This window comes from Sorex araneus, chromosome 1 (genome assembly GCF_027595985.1).
Source record: "Sorex araneus isolate mSorAra2 chromosome 1, mSorAra2.pri, whole genome shotgun sequence".
Taxonomy (NCBI): Eukaryota; Metazoa; Chordata; class Mammalia; order Eulipotyphla; family Soricidae; genus Sorex; species Sorex araneus.
In genome coordinates, this window is record NC_073302.1 from 385,714,244 (window position 1) to 385,730,427 (window position 16,184).

The following is a 16,184-nucleotide window of genomic DNA, read 5'->3' on the forward strand; positions in this document are numbered from 1 at the left end:
GAAGGGAGGATCCAAGGATCTGGGTTTTAGCTTTAATTTAACAAAAGAATCCTTGATGGCCGGTATTAAAACTGATAACCACAGAAGAGGTAGACGAAGTTAATACCTGAACCACGTGTTGCTAAGTGAATCTATTGAGTCCTTAGCCTACTGTTGGATCTAGCTCTCTGATGGTCTTTTTGAGACTTGGCTTGCTATTAGAAATAATTCAATGTCCTTTCGTTTGCCATCTGTTGTGAATTGTTGCTCAGATATGCAGAATGATCATATCTAATGAAAACATTTTAGGTGCTCGTGAGTAATATAAATTAGACCTCATAACCTAACAGTGATAAATCATTCTTTACCTTAAGTTTATTTCCATCCAACTGCAGGAGTTGCTCTCCAGTGATGTTTTTGGCACTGAATTCAGATACATACTGCTCCAGACTTAGGCTCATTAGCCAGTGAGAAACCTGCTGCACACTCCATTCATGCACGGCCCGATGCTGACACTGACTGTGTTTGGGAGACTGTCCGTCATCAAGGATCTGGGGTAGGAACGTTATGCAGTGTGGTTAAAGGACCAAATTGCCATGGCTCAGCATGGTCTATTATAATAACAAAAGGAATTTATTTCCCATTAAAGCCACGTTCATTTTTAACCATTCATGGATAAGTTAATGGTTTGGGTTGCATCGAGTGCATGTGCATTATATATACATCTATATGTGTGTGTGTACACATACGTATACACACAGTTTAAAAATAACATATTTATTTACTTCACATTCTTAGGCACTTGCAAATTAATAAGTTCCCTCAAGTAAAGAGTAATTATTCATGAAGGGAGCTTAAAACAGAAAAAGAAAATCTAATGTTGCAAAGTTCTGTATAGAAACACTGGAGTGGTCATTAGATGAAGAAAACAAATACTCATTAATTTCTATATGCAATCCATCTCCCTACATTTATTCTCTTATGAGACACTTGAAACATGTGGACATATATATTTGCAAATATTGAATTGTTCTTCACTTAGATGAGAGGGCATTAAGTCCACCCACATTCTTTGGGAAAATTTTACAGCTGTTGCTTCATTTAAGCAGCCAGGAAATCTGTGAAGATGATAGGGTAGGTAATATTCTTTATTAATTTTAATAAACGAGGAGACTGAGGCTCAGAGAATCACGATTCTCAATAACCAAAGAGCTGGTAAGTGGTAGAGCACAACAATAAGTGCTGTTGTGAACTTACTCAGGTTCTGTCCAATGCAGAATATTACATTAAATAGTGCAAAGGGCAGCTTGGTTCCTAGGACCACTAAGATGAGAGCAGATGAAGGTGATGACACAGGGCTTGGAGGAGAGAAAGAAGTCACCATGGTGACCCATGCAGGGAACACAGAACAGGGGATGGTAAGCTGACATGAAGATGAAAGATGAAATCAGAATGAACCACGTCAAGAAAATGGTAATGGGAGTTACAGTGCAGGACTCTGGAAGTGGGATCTGGGTTTAACCCTGACTCAGAAATATATTTTATGTTTTAAACTTAGAGAAAAACTTAGAGAAAAAGACAGGGGCGGTGAGTGAAACTATTTAAGACAAAAAAAAACCCTTTCCACTATAAAGTAAAGTGGTTTTGTATTGTTTGATTGTTAAATCAACTGCAAAGAGAGAACAAGTTCAAACAATACTGAATAAGTCACTATACAAGCCCAATGATTGCTCACCTCATCATCTATCATATCCAGGCTCTGAGTAAGGGAGCAACAAAGGAATCAAAAAGAACAGTGTTATAGAAATAGGAGATACAAGATATGCAGTACATATATAATAAATTAACATCAAGTAAGCCTGAAGAAGATGGGCAAGAGAAATAGTTTCAAATAAAATATCACATTATAAAGGAATATTTATGAATAAATATTTTGAATGAAAATATATTTCTGACAGTGCTTCTGCCTACCCTCAACACCCTGCCCAATACAAGTGCCATCACCACCACATTCTCTGTTATCCTTTATTTATCTCTTGGAGAATTAATATCATAAATTAGACACATTTCTCTTCTGAGGATTCATAGCAATGCCGAATGATCCAGGACCTACTCACTCAGTATCCTCCCCTGCCCCCCCGCCCCTGCAACACACACACACACACACACACACACACACACACACACACACACACACACACGGTAATTCCCTCTCCCGTATCCACTATAGTGATTCTCCACCAGGGACCCTGTCCATACAGAGGGTGTATCAGAATCTTGGGGAGGGGACACTATTATGGGAACATATTGGGAGAAGGGGAATGATCATCTGTAAACTTAAATGTGATTGTTCCCTATTTCAGCTCTTCAGTACCCGGCCTCCCATCTCCACATCTGTTTAGAGTTATCCTATTTGAATCACAGAAAAATCTGAGAAGTTTCCTGGACAGTTTTAAGGGTTCAGAGATGATACTCTGCTTTTACATTGAGACACAGGAAGAGAAATCATGAAGGTGTCATTGCAAATATGAAACCATGGTCTTGGTAATTTATATATAAATCTACTCTATAAAAAACATTTTCCCAGTGACAGTTCATGAATAAACATGCCTTATCAGAGAGAGCAGGTCGGACTAAGTGCCAAGAACATACCTCATCTGATGACAGTGCTAAAGACTGAGAGAGCCCTGGAGTTTTGGGTTCTGCTCCGAGGCCACTCAGATCTGCCGAGCTGGTGCTGCTGGGACTGAAGTCATCATTGAAGGTAAAATTCTGTAAAAGGAAGTGAAACTCAGTGTTAAGTGAGCACCATGAGAAAGTCAGAGCTTGGTGTGGTTGCACCTTCTAATTCTTTTTAAATAAGCTTTGAAGACATTCGTTTTTGGCTAGGCAATGACCTTCAGCAGGGCAGCAATGGAGACCTGTGTCTTGTGCAAGTGGTAGGGAATTCTGGGTGCGATTTACATTGAATGAAAGGAAGAGTGTTTTGGAGAAATGATTCCTCAATTTCTCTTCAAGAGTGCAGCATTCGTTATCCTCTGCAACTGCTCAGAGGAATAATATTAATCAGCCTATCTTTGTTGGCCCTAATAATGATGAGTAACAGTGTAAGCAAAAATACAAGATGGTGTGGAAAGCCTGAGTTATTGGGAACAGATGGCAATCCATATTAGAAAGGTAGCTTGAGCACTCCTGGGAAAGATCACTTGCTGTTTGCCATGATAAATTCTGTGAGAAATGGCAGATCCTCTCCTGAATGTAACCTTCAGGATGATGAGTTCTGGGGGAGGTCACAATCTGACAATACACTAGTAGTTGAACCCTAAAATACAACTCTTGTATAGCACCAGCAGAGTGCCAAAGAAGCTAAGCACAATAGATGTGCATTTCCAAGTAACTCACTGGGGATGCAGAGGTATGCAAATAAAATTTCCCCAGAATGCCATCAAAATGTTCAGTGGATATTAAAATCAAATAAAATGAAAATGAACAAACAAATTCATTGTTGCATTTGTAAAAACATTTTTAAAAAGCTGGAAGTTTTCTTGTACAAGATGATGGTAGAATTATTCAAACAACATTTAGATTTCTCAGATTCATTACTGAAATGTTCCAAAGCCAATGTGTTTTACTGTTGTCAAAACATCCATTTTTGGCTAGTATTTCTGGACTGACAGGCTTCCCAAGAACTCTAAGCACTTGACCAACACCATCTTGTTTCATATTCCACTTCACTAGGAACTGGATGGTTACTCTTCCATAAGGTTCCTGTGAATCGAGTTTAATTTAGTCAGTTGTCAAAGTAAGTACTACGAAAGAGACTGGAGAATTTAGAACCAAACAAATTCCAAAGTTTGCTAAAACTTCAGAAAAGAAGAGGGAGTCAGAGCATATGGAGTTGGGGTGGTAGAAACATTTAAGCAGAAGGCATTTTACACAGCACGCTGCCATTTAACATCATCACTGGAAACACAATGTAAAACCAAATCAAAACCCTCTGAGCTGTTGACCTCAAGGAAATAATTAAATTCACATAACATTAATCATACCTTTCTGTTTGAAAAGGAAAAGTGAACACAGATAAAAGGAGCCCAAACGACGTGTGAAAGTTAGCCACTGAATGTTTCAATACAAAGTTAGATAAGATTTGCATCGTCATGCTGGAAATAACTATTATGTGTTAAAAATAAGTAATGCCCATGCAAATAGTTCCAAATTATGCTCGTTAAAGAAATTTGGGGATAGAATTTTACATTTTTTTAAACATGGAAGTTTTATTTAAAAGAAGAAATAAGGGTGCTATGCCAGTATTGGTTTGTTTTAAAGAGTTTCACTTAGATGTACTGAACACATGTTTAGTACCAAATTTGTCTTCAAGTAAATCTTGATGAGCACAGAAAATTAGTTTTATGATATAAAGAGGAATACTTGGTAAAAAGATTGATCACATTGTTCTGATTTAAATGTATCCTTCCCAGCATGGCTTAACTCTCAAAGTGAGATTAAACAGCAATATGTGAAAAGACAGGCAAACCAGAGTAACATACAATCTAGAATAGAACAGTATCAAAGAAGGTGATGGTTAAATGAGGTTTCCTCTTTTCCCACGCAAGAAATACCATGCATTGTTTATTGCAGTGTTATCATATTGGTTTCTTGGATCCCGAGTATACACACAAGTTGAGAATGCTTTCCAAAGATTGAAGAGAAGAGAGAATTTGGGATTTTCTTGTTTGCTTTTTTAATCCATGTGTTTTCTACCTTGGACCCCTTTTTATCTGAAATTAGAGTCTCAGGAGAAGGCTGAAGGGGACTTGTGGGTGAAGGCAGATTCTTTAAAGAATAGGATCCTTTTCGGCTTTCATTAAACCAGGAGAAAGGCATGCAAGGTGAGCGAGTGGAGGCCGGAGCTGGGGAAGAGGGCTTCGGTTTCCAGTGCTCCAGCCTGCCTCGGAAAATCCTGTTTAAGGAAAAGAATGGGTGCATTAGACAAAGAAAAGACACATATAACACTTAGCAAACTAAATTCCTTAAGGACTCTGAACACAGTTTGAAGGCACAGCTTAAACATTGTCCTATACAACAGATCGAAAATAAAATTGTGTTTAAGTGAATTCTGTAACATTCAACACTGCATTGTTACTGCCATAGTGATGTTAGTTTATTTGCTTTGGTCATACCCAGTGGTACTCATGGATCACCCCTCTGTGCTCAGAAGTCACTCCTGTGCTGGCGTGTGGGTGTGGGGGAGATAGGGAGGATTCATAGTTGATGCTGGGGATCAAACCCTCATTAGCTGATTGCAAGGCAAGTACTTTAACTCATGTACCTTCTTTTTCTGTCCTGCCATGGTGAATTTTTATGTGATGAGCCTAAAAACTCAATGAGGAAAATTTTTCTTTTTTTTTACAAACCGTTATTAGGTTAACCATCACAGGATTCTCCTTTACTTGGGTCACATATCATAGCTAGTGTCATTAATTCATAACAATTATCTAAACTTTAGTTACTCTGAAACTTCTGCTCCTAAGGGCCTGACTTTAGGAAATAAAATCTTTGGTTATAGGGATATTTCAAGCTCGAGATGCTTTAAGCAGAATATGTATTTCACAGTTTAGTCATCTTAGTGCCTTTTCAAAGGAGAAATACATATATGTAAGATTGAATATCTTTCTTATAGGTCTAGGGTCTATTATCTCTTGAAAATATGATCTCACACCATCTCTAAGCCTCTACTTTTCCTCATTTCAAAAAAAGTGGATATAGTGTGGACTCAGTCAGGGTTATTAAATAAAATAATAAGTATGCAAGTACTTTGAAGACTGTAAAAGTATGAATATCTATGCTGATGGCTAAACATTAAAAGTTTCAAAGGCATTTTAAAAAATAGTTTGAAAAGTCTGTTTTTCCTTTAAGATGTTGCACATCTGTATTTATCTTTTGGTTAATAGCAAAGTATCAACTCAGACATAGAAATGGATGTAACTTCTGTGCAGTTGGAAAAGATTATCCTCAGCATGTATAAATGATATGAGATGCAGTGTCTGCTATATTAAAATTTTATTTCTTTATTATTTGTTTTGGCAACCACTCCTAGTGGTTCTCAAGCCTTACTTCTGGCTCTCTGCTCATGGATCTGGTGGGTTTGGGGGGGACCATATGGCGTGCTGGGATCCAACCGGGGTCAGTCACATGCAAGGTAAAAGCCCTACTCACTTACTATTATTCTAGTCCCCTCTAGTGCATCTTATAAAAGATAATAATTCCTAGGGTTTTTTTTTTTTGGTAAAGCCAGGGGTGACAGAACTCAGGACCTTACCATGAGATGCATGTGTTCACCCTACTGCTCAGCTATATCCTCGCCCAGCAATTCTTATTCCTTCACAGATGCTGATGTCTTCACAAAAATATTCCCTTTCAGTTAAAATTGCCTAAACACTGTAGTTAGACAACTAAAGTCCCATACTTATAACTAACATCAGTCTTTTCATATTTCATCTCAAATATATTAAAAGAGAAAATATCACAAATTCATATAAATAGTATGTGTTTCTAACAGTTCTTATTTATTTCAAAGACTGTTCTACAATTTAAGTGGGACAACAGTGTAATAGTATCTTGTAGACTCTGATGCAACACACAAGTATAGGAGATTAAAATAATGGTTCACAGAGAACGTGGAAGTCAATAAACACTGGTGTGATAGCACAGCAGGTAAGATATTTGCTTTGCAGGTGGCTGACCCAGGTTCGATTCCTCTTTACCTCTGACCTCTCGGAGAGCCCGGCAAGCTACTGAGACTATCCCACCCACACTACAGAACCTGGCAAGCTACACGTGATGTATTCATATTCCATATGCCAAAAACAGTAACAAGTCTCACAATGGAGATGTTACTGGCGCCTGCTTGAGCAAATCGATGAACAACTGGACGACAGTGCTACTGTGATCAAGAGGCTGACTTAATAAATTTGTTGGCGACACTTAAGATTCTATAAGTTTGATTCATTTTTAAGATTAGTTTTTAAGAATTATTTTTAAGGGGCCAGAGTGATAGTCTAGTGGGGAAGGCATTTGCCTTGCAGGCGGCTGACCGGGGTTCAATCCCTGACATCCCATATGGTCCCCTAAGCACTGCCAGAGGTAATTCCTGAGTGAAGAGCCAGGAGTAGTCCTTGAGAATTTCGGGGTGTGACCCAAAACACAAACAAATAAAAATATAAATTAAATTTTAAAGAAGTACTATTTTTTAGAATATTTAAAAAATAACATTGCAAAAGAGTGCACAAGTGTAATACAAACTAACCAGACATGTGCTAATCCTCAATTTTATCCCAAAGTTTAAACCAAAAAAATATTATGTCCTTATATCTTCCAACAAACTATAAAAATATGGGAGGGGTACAGTGACTGAAAACAAAAAAGCTTGGTAATGGAGGTAGATCTGTCTTGCCTCTAAGTGAACTTTTCATTTTTGTGCTGTAAACCGAGTCTGGAAGAATCTTTTGGGAGAGCTGTTCAAATACAGATTCTTGGGCACCTAGATGACTGAACTAGATTAAGGGATGCTTGCGCAAAGGAGGTGCAAATTATAATTTAACATACGTATGAGATTTTAAAAAATTTAATATCTATACTTATTAATATTATCTAAATACAAACACAAGGTTTCTGGAGTAGAAAAGGTTATTAAATACAGACAATTATCGCGCTGGCTCCCTCTACCCTAATTTCCTCTTTCCACAGTGAAACAATGAAAACCAGATGTTGTTCTCTACGTGGTCTATATTGTAGATAAGGAACCCACAAAATATGAATCTGGATGGCTATATTGGTGGAACAGCTATTCCTCTTCCTCCTCTGAGGGAGATAAATGTTTAGTGCAAACATACTCAACTTTGCATTCTGATCTTTTGCAAAGTATGCACGTATTTTTTTTAGGGGTGGTGGTGGTGAGGGGAGCTAAAATCATCTTCTTTACAACCCTAAGAGCTGGGTCCCATCTCTCTTGACCCACTCTCTCCCTCACCTCACTCCCACCCTCTGAAAATGTAACCGCATAACTCTGGGGAGGTAAATCTCTCTGCAGTGCTATATATCCAGGATAATTAAACTTCTAAGGCTTGCCTTTTATCTCAGTCCCACATTCCAGCAGGAGAAAAAATGCTCAGAAAGTCTATGTCTTCAGATACATAAAAAATACTTTCTCTGTAGTCTTACACACTTATACCAGGTCAAGCTTGAGATAAACAGGACCTGATTATTATCTTCCCCTCTGGTTATAAATTTTGGAGTCAATTAATCAAAGTAACATGAGGACTATTTTCAGTTTCCATCCATAATTCCAATAAGGTGTCCTAGGGCCTAAACATATGAACACTGTTTTAAAGTTTATAAATAGGCCAGGATTAATCACAGCATGAACATCCTGTCGTACTCTAAAGTGAAGTGCTTTTGTGACAATGCTTTTAAAGTAAATGTCACTTTCTTCTTCTTCTTTGTTTTGTGTTTTTGACAGACAGGAAACAAGAATATCGTTTTTTTTTGACCAAAAAAGTGAGGCAGCTAAGGGAGCACGAGTGGGCTTTTTAAAAGTAGAGGTCAAATGAACTTTGGTGGAGGAATATCAGTAATTTGGTGATGGATATGGTATGGTAATCTTGCATACCTAAAACATAGAAACATTTACACTCTGTAAACCAGTGTTATCTTAATAAAAATAAGTAAAAAGTCTTTTTAATTTCTGTCATCTAGTGCCTTTATTTGTAAAGGACTTTTGGTAGTTCAAATTCAGGTCAGGTAATATTTCAAACAAACACTAAATTCCATATGTAATTAAATTCTTTAGTAAAATCCTCACTGTCACGAAAATATTCAAGACTAAATAATACCATTTTGACTTGTTCCTCCAGCACTGAAGACAGGCTTGGAGGCCCTTGTGTGAGTGTGATAAATGAGATTGTGGAAACTTTGCCGCAGATGAGAACCAGAGGCTTTCTTTCAGCTTTACACACCGAGATAACAAAAGTAAAAGAGGAACAGTCACGTAGAAAGCAATGAAAGCCCACATCTAAAGAGACAAGCACCGTCCTCACAGCTGCAAACCACCTGTTGTTGGGGCACTCTGAAGGGTACTCTGCACTTCTCCAGGGAAACTGAATGTGGCCTGTTGTTGATGCTAGATTCCATCTCCCTTTTTGCTTCATATATCCTTAATTTTAATGATCAATGAAAATATAATACCTTTTTTTTGATGTTTCCTGCTTTCCTTGAAAAACTGATCAGTGGTGTATTTCCATGTGCTTTGATCTGGAGTATAGACTTAATTAAAATTAATTTTTTAAAATTAATTAAAAAGTATGGACCTATTGACTCCTTAGAACTTCTTTTCTAACAGTAATTTCCTTCTGAATAAAATGAACTTTTAGGCATAACAAAATGGGCAGTGAAGCTTTAGTAATGGTTATCTTATTATTTATCACTCTTCCAGTCTTTTACTTTTTAGGGAAATCTGGAGGGATTAAGATTAATTATTCTTTCATCTTTTCCTGCCATTTTTTGGTTTCTATGACCCCTTTCCTTTCTTTTCTCCCTCCCTTTCTGAATTTTATTTTTTATTTTTCAGGTTTGGAACTAAGAAATCCTCAATAATTTTCTTGAAAAAGATCGATAGAAGAAAATTCTTGATTAATATGAAAATAATTTCTAGGGGATCAAAGTAGGAATGTGTTTTCTACTTCCTTAATCTTTTGTTGTTGTTGTTGTTTAGCTTGTATAATACTAGATAGCATTTTTTTTTCCTTTTTTGTGTCATACAAAAAAGGGGTTAATTCTGGCTCTACACTCAGGAATTATTCCTGGCAGTGCTTGGGGACCCATATGGGACGCCGGGGATTGAACCCGGGTTGGCCGCGTGCAGAATAAGCGCCCTAGCCACTGTACTATAGCTCCAGCCCCGCTAGTTAGTATTTTGGAAAGTAGAATAACAAGTCATTGCTCTATTGTCTAATTGTTAGGAAGCTCGAGAAAGTATGGTCTAAAATTAAGTAGTTTAAAATACTTGAATAGATTAAAACTTATAAATGTAGCTAAAAAAGCAGGTAAGCCAATTATAGTGGGGGAAAATTCTACTTTACTGAGGTAAACTAATATTAAAAAATCTCCATCAAGGGATTGGAGTGATAGCACAGTGGGTAGGGCATTTGCCTTACATGAGGCCAGTCCGGGTTTTATTCCCAACATCCCACATGGTCCCCTGAGCACTGCCAGGAGTAATTCCTGAGTGCAAAGCCAGGAGTATGCCCTGTGCATCACTGGGTGTGACTCAAAAAGCAAATAAATTAATAAATAAATCTCCCATCAAGGTAAATTTCATATATATGTATATATATGTATATAGACTTGAGCAATAGCACAGCAGTAGGGTATCTGCCTTGCACGCAGCTGACCCAGGTTCGATTCCTCCATCCCTCTTGGAGAGCCCAGCAAGGTACTGAGACGTGATTGTGGTATTACTGTAAAAATTAAAAAGTACTTGAGAATTCTTCCAAGGCTTAAATTATTCTGTCATTCTTTAATGGCAATTTACAACTACATTTTAGTTTCTTGCTACCCATGGTGTATTTGATATGCCAAAAACAGTAACAATAAATTTCACAATGAAACGTTACTGGTATCCGCTCGAGCAAATCGATTTGGAACAGGATGACAGTGACATCCCTCCCTTTCTGAACTTTATTTTTATATATATAAATGTTTATATATATATTTGTGTGTATATATATATATATATATATATATATATATATATATATATATATATATATGTTGGACCAGAGTGAAGAGAAGTTCCGGGAATCCGCTGTCTTGTAAACGAGGCCATGTTATAGATGCAAACAGCTAGGAACTCTAAGTGATCTGGGTTGATGGTCAGCATGTCCCAATGCAGCTGCCTTTTGTTATAGATTAACTGTGCTATGATTGGGTGAAAGTTAAACAAATACCTTAATGGGCTATTGTGTAGAGCTCACATAGATTTTGATGTGGAATATATGGGAAGTGGGGTGTAAAGACAAAGTGGTCTGATTTACTTCATCAAGAACTTTGTGCGTCATTAGGCTACAAAATAATATGTATTTTAAGGTGTTCTGATTGTATGTATTTTGATCTTATGTACTCTTATGTATGCTGGATGTTTTGATCGTCAACCTAATAAAGAGGGGCTCCAAAGCCAGTCAGTGCTAAATGGCCTGAGTGCGTTTTAGCCCTCCACTTTCAAACATTCCACATGCCTTGCTTATCTCTGCACCCTCCGACCAATCACTGGAGAACTAATACATATACACTCACATATATGTATATTTAAATGATAAAATCGAAAGATAGAGACAGAATATTGGAAGAAGCAAGATCAAAAAAGGAATTTACATTAAAAGGACAGCCCATAAGATGTACAGTAGATCTATTAAATGAGACTTTACAAGCCAGAGAATATGGAAAGATTCTTAAAATATTTAGATACAAAAAGTTCAATGAACTGAACACCCCACTAAGAATATGCTATCCATATTATCATTCAGATTTGAAAGAACTATACAGAGTTTCATGGCTAGGCAACAGCTCAGGGAATTTATAGCTTTGGAACAAATTTTTAAGAAGCTTTGAAAGAGCTTGTTTAAATGATAGAAGAAATTTCCTATCATGTGGTATTGAATATGGTACTCACTAATGGTGTATATGGTTGTACTCTGCTAGATTAAGGAAAGTTAAAAACAGCAATTAATCATCACAAATTGATTTTCTTTGATTTAATTTCTAATAAGTCTATTTGCTATTCTTTTAAGTTTTTTGAAACAAGAATATGAAATAAATTTGTCATATATCAGTCAAGGGAGCAAAGGAAAAAAGCCACATTTATAATAGGGAAGATAGGGCTCACGCAGTAAAGTTCAAGTACATAAAATTTAATGCAGCATGTTTTAGATGCCAGAGTTGAAAACTTAGTTATGTAAATGAAAATAGGCCATATACTATATTGTATTAAATGATCTGAATTTCCTTTTTTACACAGGTTAAAATAATATAGTAATTAATCACTACAAATTGATTTTGTTGATTTATCATCTGATAATCCCATTTGCCATATCTTTAAATTTTGTTGGAGCAAGTAATAGAAAATAAATTTGTTATGTGCTGCCAGAGGGGCTGACTGGGGATGGCAGAGGCCTTGAGGATATATTACCATTTCCTAAGGCCTTATTCGATTTCTTTTATGTTATTTATAGTTTTCATGTTACAGATATTTTACATTCTTGTTGATTCCTAGGTACTTGATTTTTTTAAAGACATTATTTTGAATAAGGTAGACTTTGTTCTATTTCTCTTCCAGTTCTTCTAGTTATCTGCATATAGAAATGTGCAAATTTCTGTGGCTAATATCCTAGCTGGCTGCTTTGCTATACGAGTTTATCATTTCTAGGAGCTTTTCAGTGGACTCTTTAGAGTGTTCTCTGCATGTTATAATGACATCCACAGAGGAGAGCTATTTCTCTTCACAATCATTTCCCCATGGCCATCATCTACCTCTCTTCCAAGACACATAGGCGTGCTGCTCGGGCTTCTCCCACAGAGCTCCAGAGCAGATAATCCACTGGTTCCAGAGGATACTTACTTTGGAAATTAGAATCGTATTTGGTTTCTCGGCATCTAAGGGATGAATGAGCTCTGTCAATTACATATTTCCTATTTTCATTCTCAGCAGTGATGCCTGTGTATATCTGAATGTTCACTGGCCACTTATTTGAAAAGTATAGAGCCCAACCTTTTTCTCGGGAGGGCTTTCATCACCAGCACCATCGTAATCACCATTATTTTACCCTCATCTATTAGTTTCATGGTGGGTGATGAATTTGAATCTTTATGCCTCCACAAAAAATGAAATTAAGGAAATTTGAGTAGAAAATACTCTTTGAATAGAAAATACTAAAACCAGATCAAGCCGAGCAAGAGTGGTTATTACCCACACTAAGGCACCCATTATATTTTTACAACTTAATAAAATTACTAACTAAATCTGTGTAGCATTCCTTCTTTTCTCTGAGAAAGCTCACATGTTATTAGTGTTTTTCCCCCCAGGTCTCACAACTTTACCAGTACCCTGCAGTTGAATGTGCTTATCACCTGCCTGTCTTCAGGGAGGTCTACTGGACAACAACCTCTTCTTCCTGGGATATATTTCCTATGTTCCTTTTCTAAAATTTTGTTTTGCTTTGGGACCATGCTGGCTGTGCTCAGGTCTTATTCCTGACTCGATGCTCAGGGACCACTCCTGAGAGTTTTTGGGGGACCATATGTGGTGTCAGGGGTTGATTTAGGGTCTGCCACATGCAAGGCAAGTACCTTACCCCAGTACTGTCCCTCTGGCTCTTCTGTTTCTAAACCCATCATTTGTCCACATGGGAGAACAGGAACAATCATTCTATTTGATTAATGGTAACCAATTACATGTTAGCTGCGAAAATTATATTTTTGCAACAGAAAATGCCCCTCCTCTTTTATCAGTTACATGAATTTTTTCTACTGTCAAAATAATATGGCAACCACAAATAATTTCACAACTGTGGGGTACTGAGTGCTTCTGTAGAGGGGTGTTAGACCAAGTCAACTTGGGAATCTCTGCTTCATAGTGAGGTGTGTAATCACAACAGAATCAACATTTGCTTGCTTTTCACCTGAAATTTAAAAAAAGCAGGTGATTATCTCTGATTATCATAATGCAAAGGATCCAAAAATTCTGATCTAACTTCTGTCCCTTTTAGAATGAAGCAACAAAGGTGAGATTACTGACTTTGGATCCACCGGATGCACCATGCCACTTCAGAAAGGTTTTAGCTGTGTTGTTGGGTATATTTCCCTTAATTGTCTCATTATTTTTGTCTTATTCCTTAAGTGTATCTTATAGTTTTCAATTATTAATTTTAAAGCACAAAACAGTCTTTTCACTCCATACAAAGTTTGAGCCATACAAAGTTTCTTTCTTTTTTTTGAGTTGTATTTTGCCTTATTTTTTCTGATTGTTGTCCACACTATAAAAGGAATTTCTAGCCTTGCTCCATTATACAGCATAAATTAAACAAATACTTTAAGAAAATTCACTGATTTGAGAATTTTCTACTCACTCCAATCTACTCCATTCTTCTATAATCCCAACAAGGGAATAGGTATACTTTCTTACCAAATCCTACACCAGAAGAAAGAAGGGAAAAAAAGGAATCACAGAGTACAGCCTATTAAATGGATAAGAAGCTAAAAAATGATTTCAGTCTTTCATTTTTATCTGAGACTGTCTCTCTCAGTCTATGCTAGTGAGAAACCCTTAAGTACATAAAAAAATGTAAATATCATTAGAGGCAGAAGAAGGTTATAGGGAGAGTTGGAAAGACAGGTAAACACCCTATTGCATTCATTACTCATTGCATGATACTCATAAAAAATCAATTAAATTCTATGAAAATAAAGCTCACCAATGAAGTACAAAATTAATACCTGCCTTATCAGTCTCTTTTTTGTGTATGTGGTGCCAGAGAAGGAATCCTGCACCTCACATGTGTGAGGTATCTGTTCTAACACTGAACCATATCTTTCCCACACTTATGGTAAGCACCAAAGTGATAAATTCAAAACTGATTTTAATTTGAAAATAATTTAACATTTTATATTTATTAATTTTGAATACCTCTTTTGTTTCAAGTACTTGTAAATGTTTTTGTGTAAAACCTTAATACCTATGCTAACCTTATGAGAAAGGTGGTATCACTCCCTTTACTTCACTTTAAAAAAAATGAAGACTCAGAAGATAAACCAATACAAGATTTTAAAGGAAGTAACTAGGAGAGATGATGTAAACCAGGCTATCAAAGATCTGAACTTTATCATCTACAGGACCAAACCTAAATTTAAAATTATGTCATCTTAGAAAAAAATTTAGAAAGTTGGATATGTTGTACTAATAAAGTTCACTTCTATAATGATAGGAAGTATTCAATAGTAGAAATAATTACTAGGGCCTCAAAAGTAAATAGTTGGGTCCATAAAGGAGGAGGTCAGTTTTGCATGCATATGGACATAATAATTTTGAAAGTCAACAATGGACTTAGTACAAAATTACTGTTCATTCTTAACAGGAGAGATCACACTCATTGTGGGTAGCCAGGGCAAAAGATGAAATAAGTTAAATTGACAAAGCACATAGATATTCTTATGCTGTATTTAGATGGACATTAATAGAAACTGTTTATGTGCCCAGATTTCTGCAATTCAGCCAATGGATACAACCAAGGCCTGATGGAGGTTTTACTGACATAACACAAGTAGGAATAGTGTAATTTTTCTTTCATCTTGACTCTAAGTATATTTGGCTTTAAAGACACAGATTGCTGGTTCTTAATATTATAAGATAAGAAAATTTAGGTATAAAAATAAACCTCTGTTCTTAATTACCCACCCATACCTGCTACCTGGAGAAAACCTATTGACTTCTTTTTCTTTCCATTTCTTTCCTTTGTTGGAATTCCTTCGCAAAGGTGCCCTATAATGACAGTACATAATCAGAAGAGAGAGAGATGATTTCTCCTTTAATCCTCTTTCCAAGGGTCTTGCTCTTTCATCTTATGACGTGCTTACCCCAGATCCACAAACTTCTTCTTAATTTTTCCATCTTGTACCACCAATGGACTGGATGTTGTTAATGACTTGGGACCCTTAGCACCACCTAGAAGAGACACATATGGAAAAAGACTTAAATTTTAAAAGTCTTACATCGAACATTAGTCTATCACTGAATCTAAGGAGTTTGTCTCAATTTCCTCACTGCAAAAGAAAACAAATGATATCTATTTGTCAGGATTGAGCAAACATAAAATGGTGAGGAACAGTCAATTAATATAGGAAAGAAGTCAAATGTTCATCCTTAATCAGGTAAAGACTTTTATCTTTAAATATACTGAGATAAACAAAGTCATCAAGGAGGAACACAATCAAATTATTCTTTCTATAAAAACATGGTGTTCCTTTTTTTCTTTCTTTGGCTCAAACATTTCTTCAAGTGTCTGTCCTCTGTCCCTGTTCCTTTGTCACCTTTGACTTTTGGCTACTTATGGCAGGAAACAGGATACTTTCCCATATCTACAAGGTTCAGTAGAGAATAT

At 36.5% G+C, this 16,184-nt stretch overlaps 1 protein-coding gene across 9 annotated transcripts in view; it reads right to left on the reverse strand.

Annotated features, from left to right (window-relative positions):
- The window catches only part of PPP1R9A (protein phosphatase 1 regulatory subunit 9A), a 319,759-nt gene that overhangs the window by 7,199 nt on the left and 296,376 nt on the right, over positions 1–16,184 (reverse strand). For 4 of the 9 annotated variants that reach the window (XM_055124178.1, XM_055124181.1, XM_055124177.1 and 1 more), the window contains 6 exons: positions 15,661–15,748; positions 15,488–15,565; positions 4,741–4,939; positions 2,632–2,751; positions 1,715–1,738; positions 348–530 (listed from right to left, as the gene is read on the reverse strand). In XM_055124178.1, coding sequence (XP_054980153.1) covers positions 348–530; positions 1,715–1,738; positions 2,632–2,751; positions 4,741–4,939; positions 15,488–15,565; positions 15,661–15,748 — 692 coding nt within the window. The remainder of the gene's footprint in view (positions 1–347; positions 531–1,714; positions 1,739–2,631; positions 2,752–4,740; positions 4,940–15,487; positions 15,566–15,660; positions 15,749–16,184) is intronic. The other 5 variants (XM_055124186.1, XM_055124180.1, XM_055124184.1 and 2 more) reach the window with 3 other exon arrangements.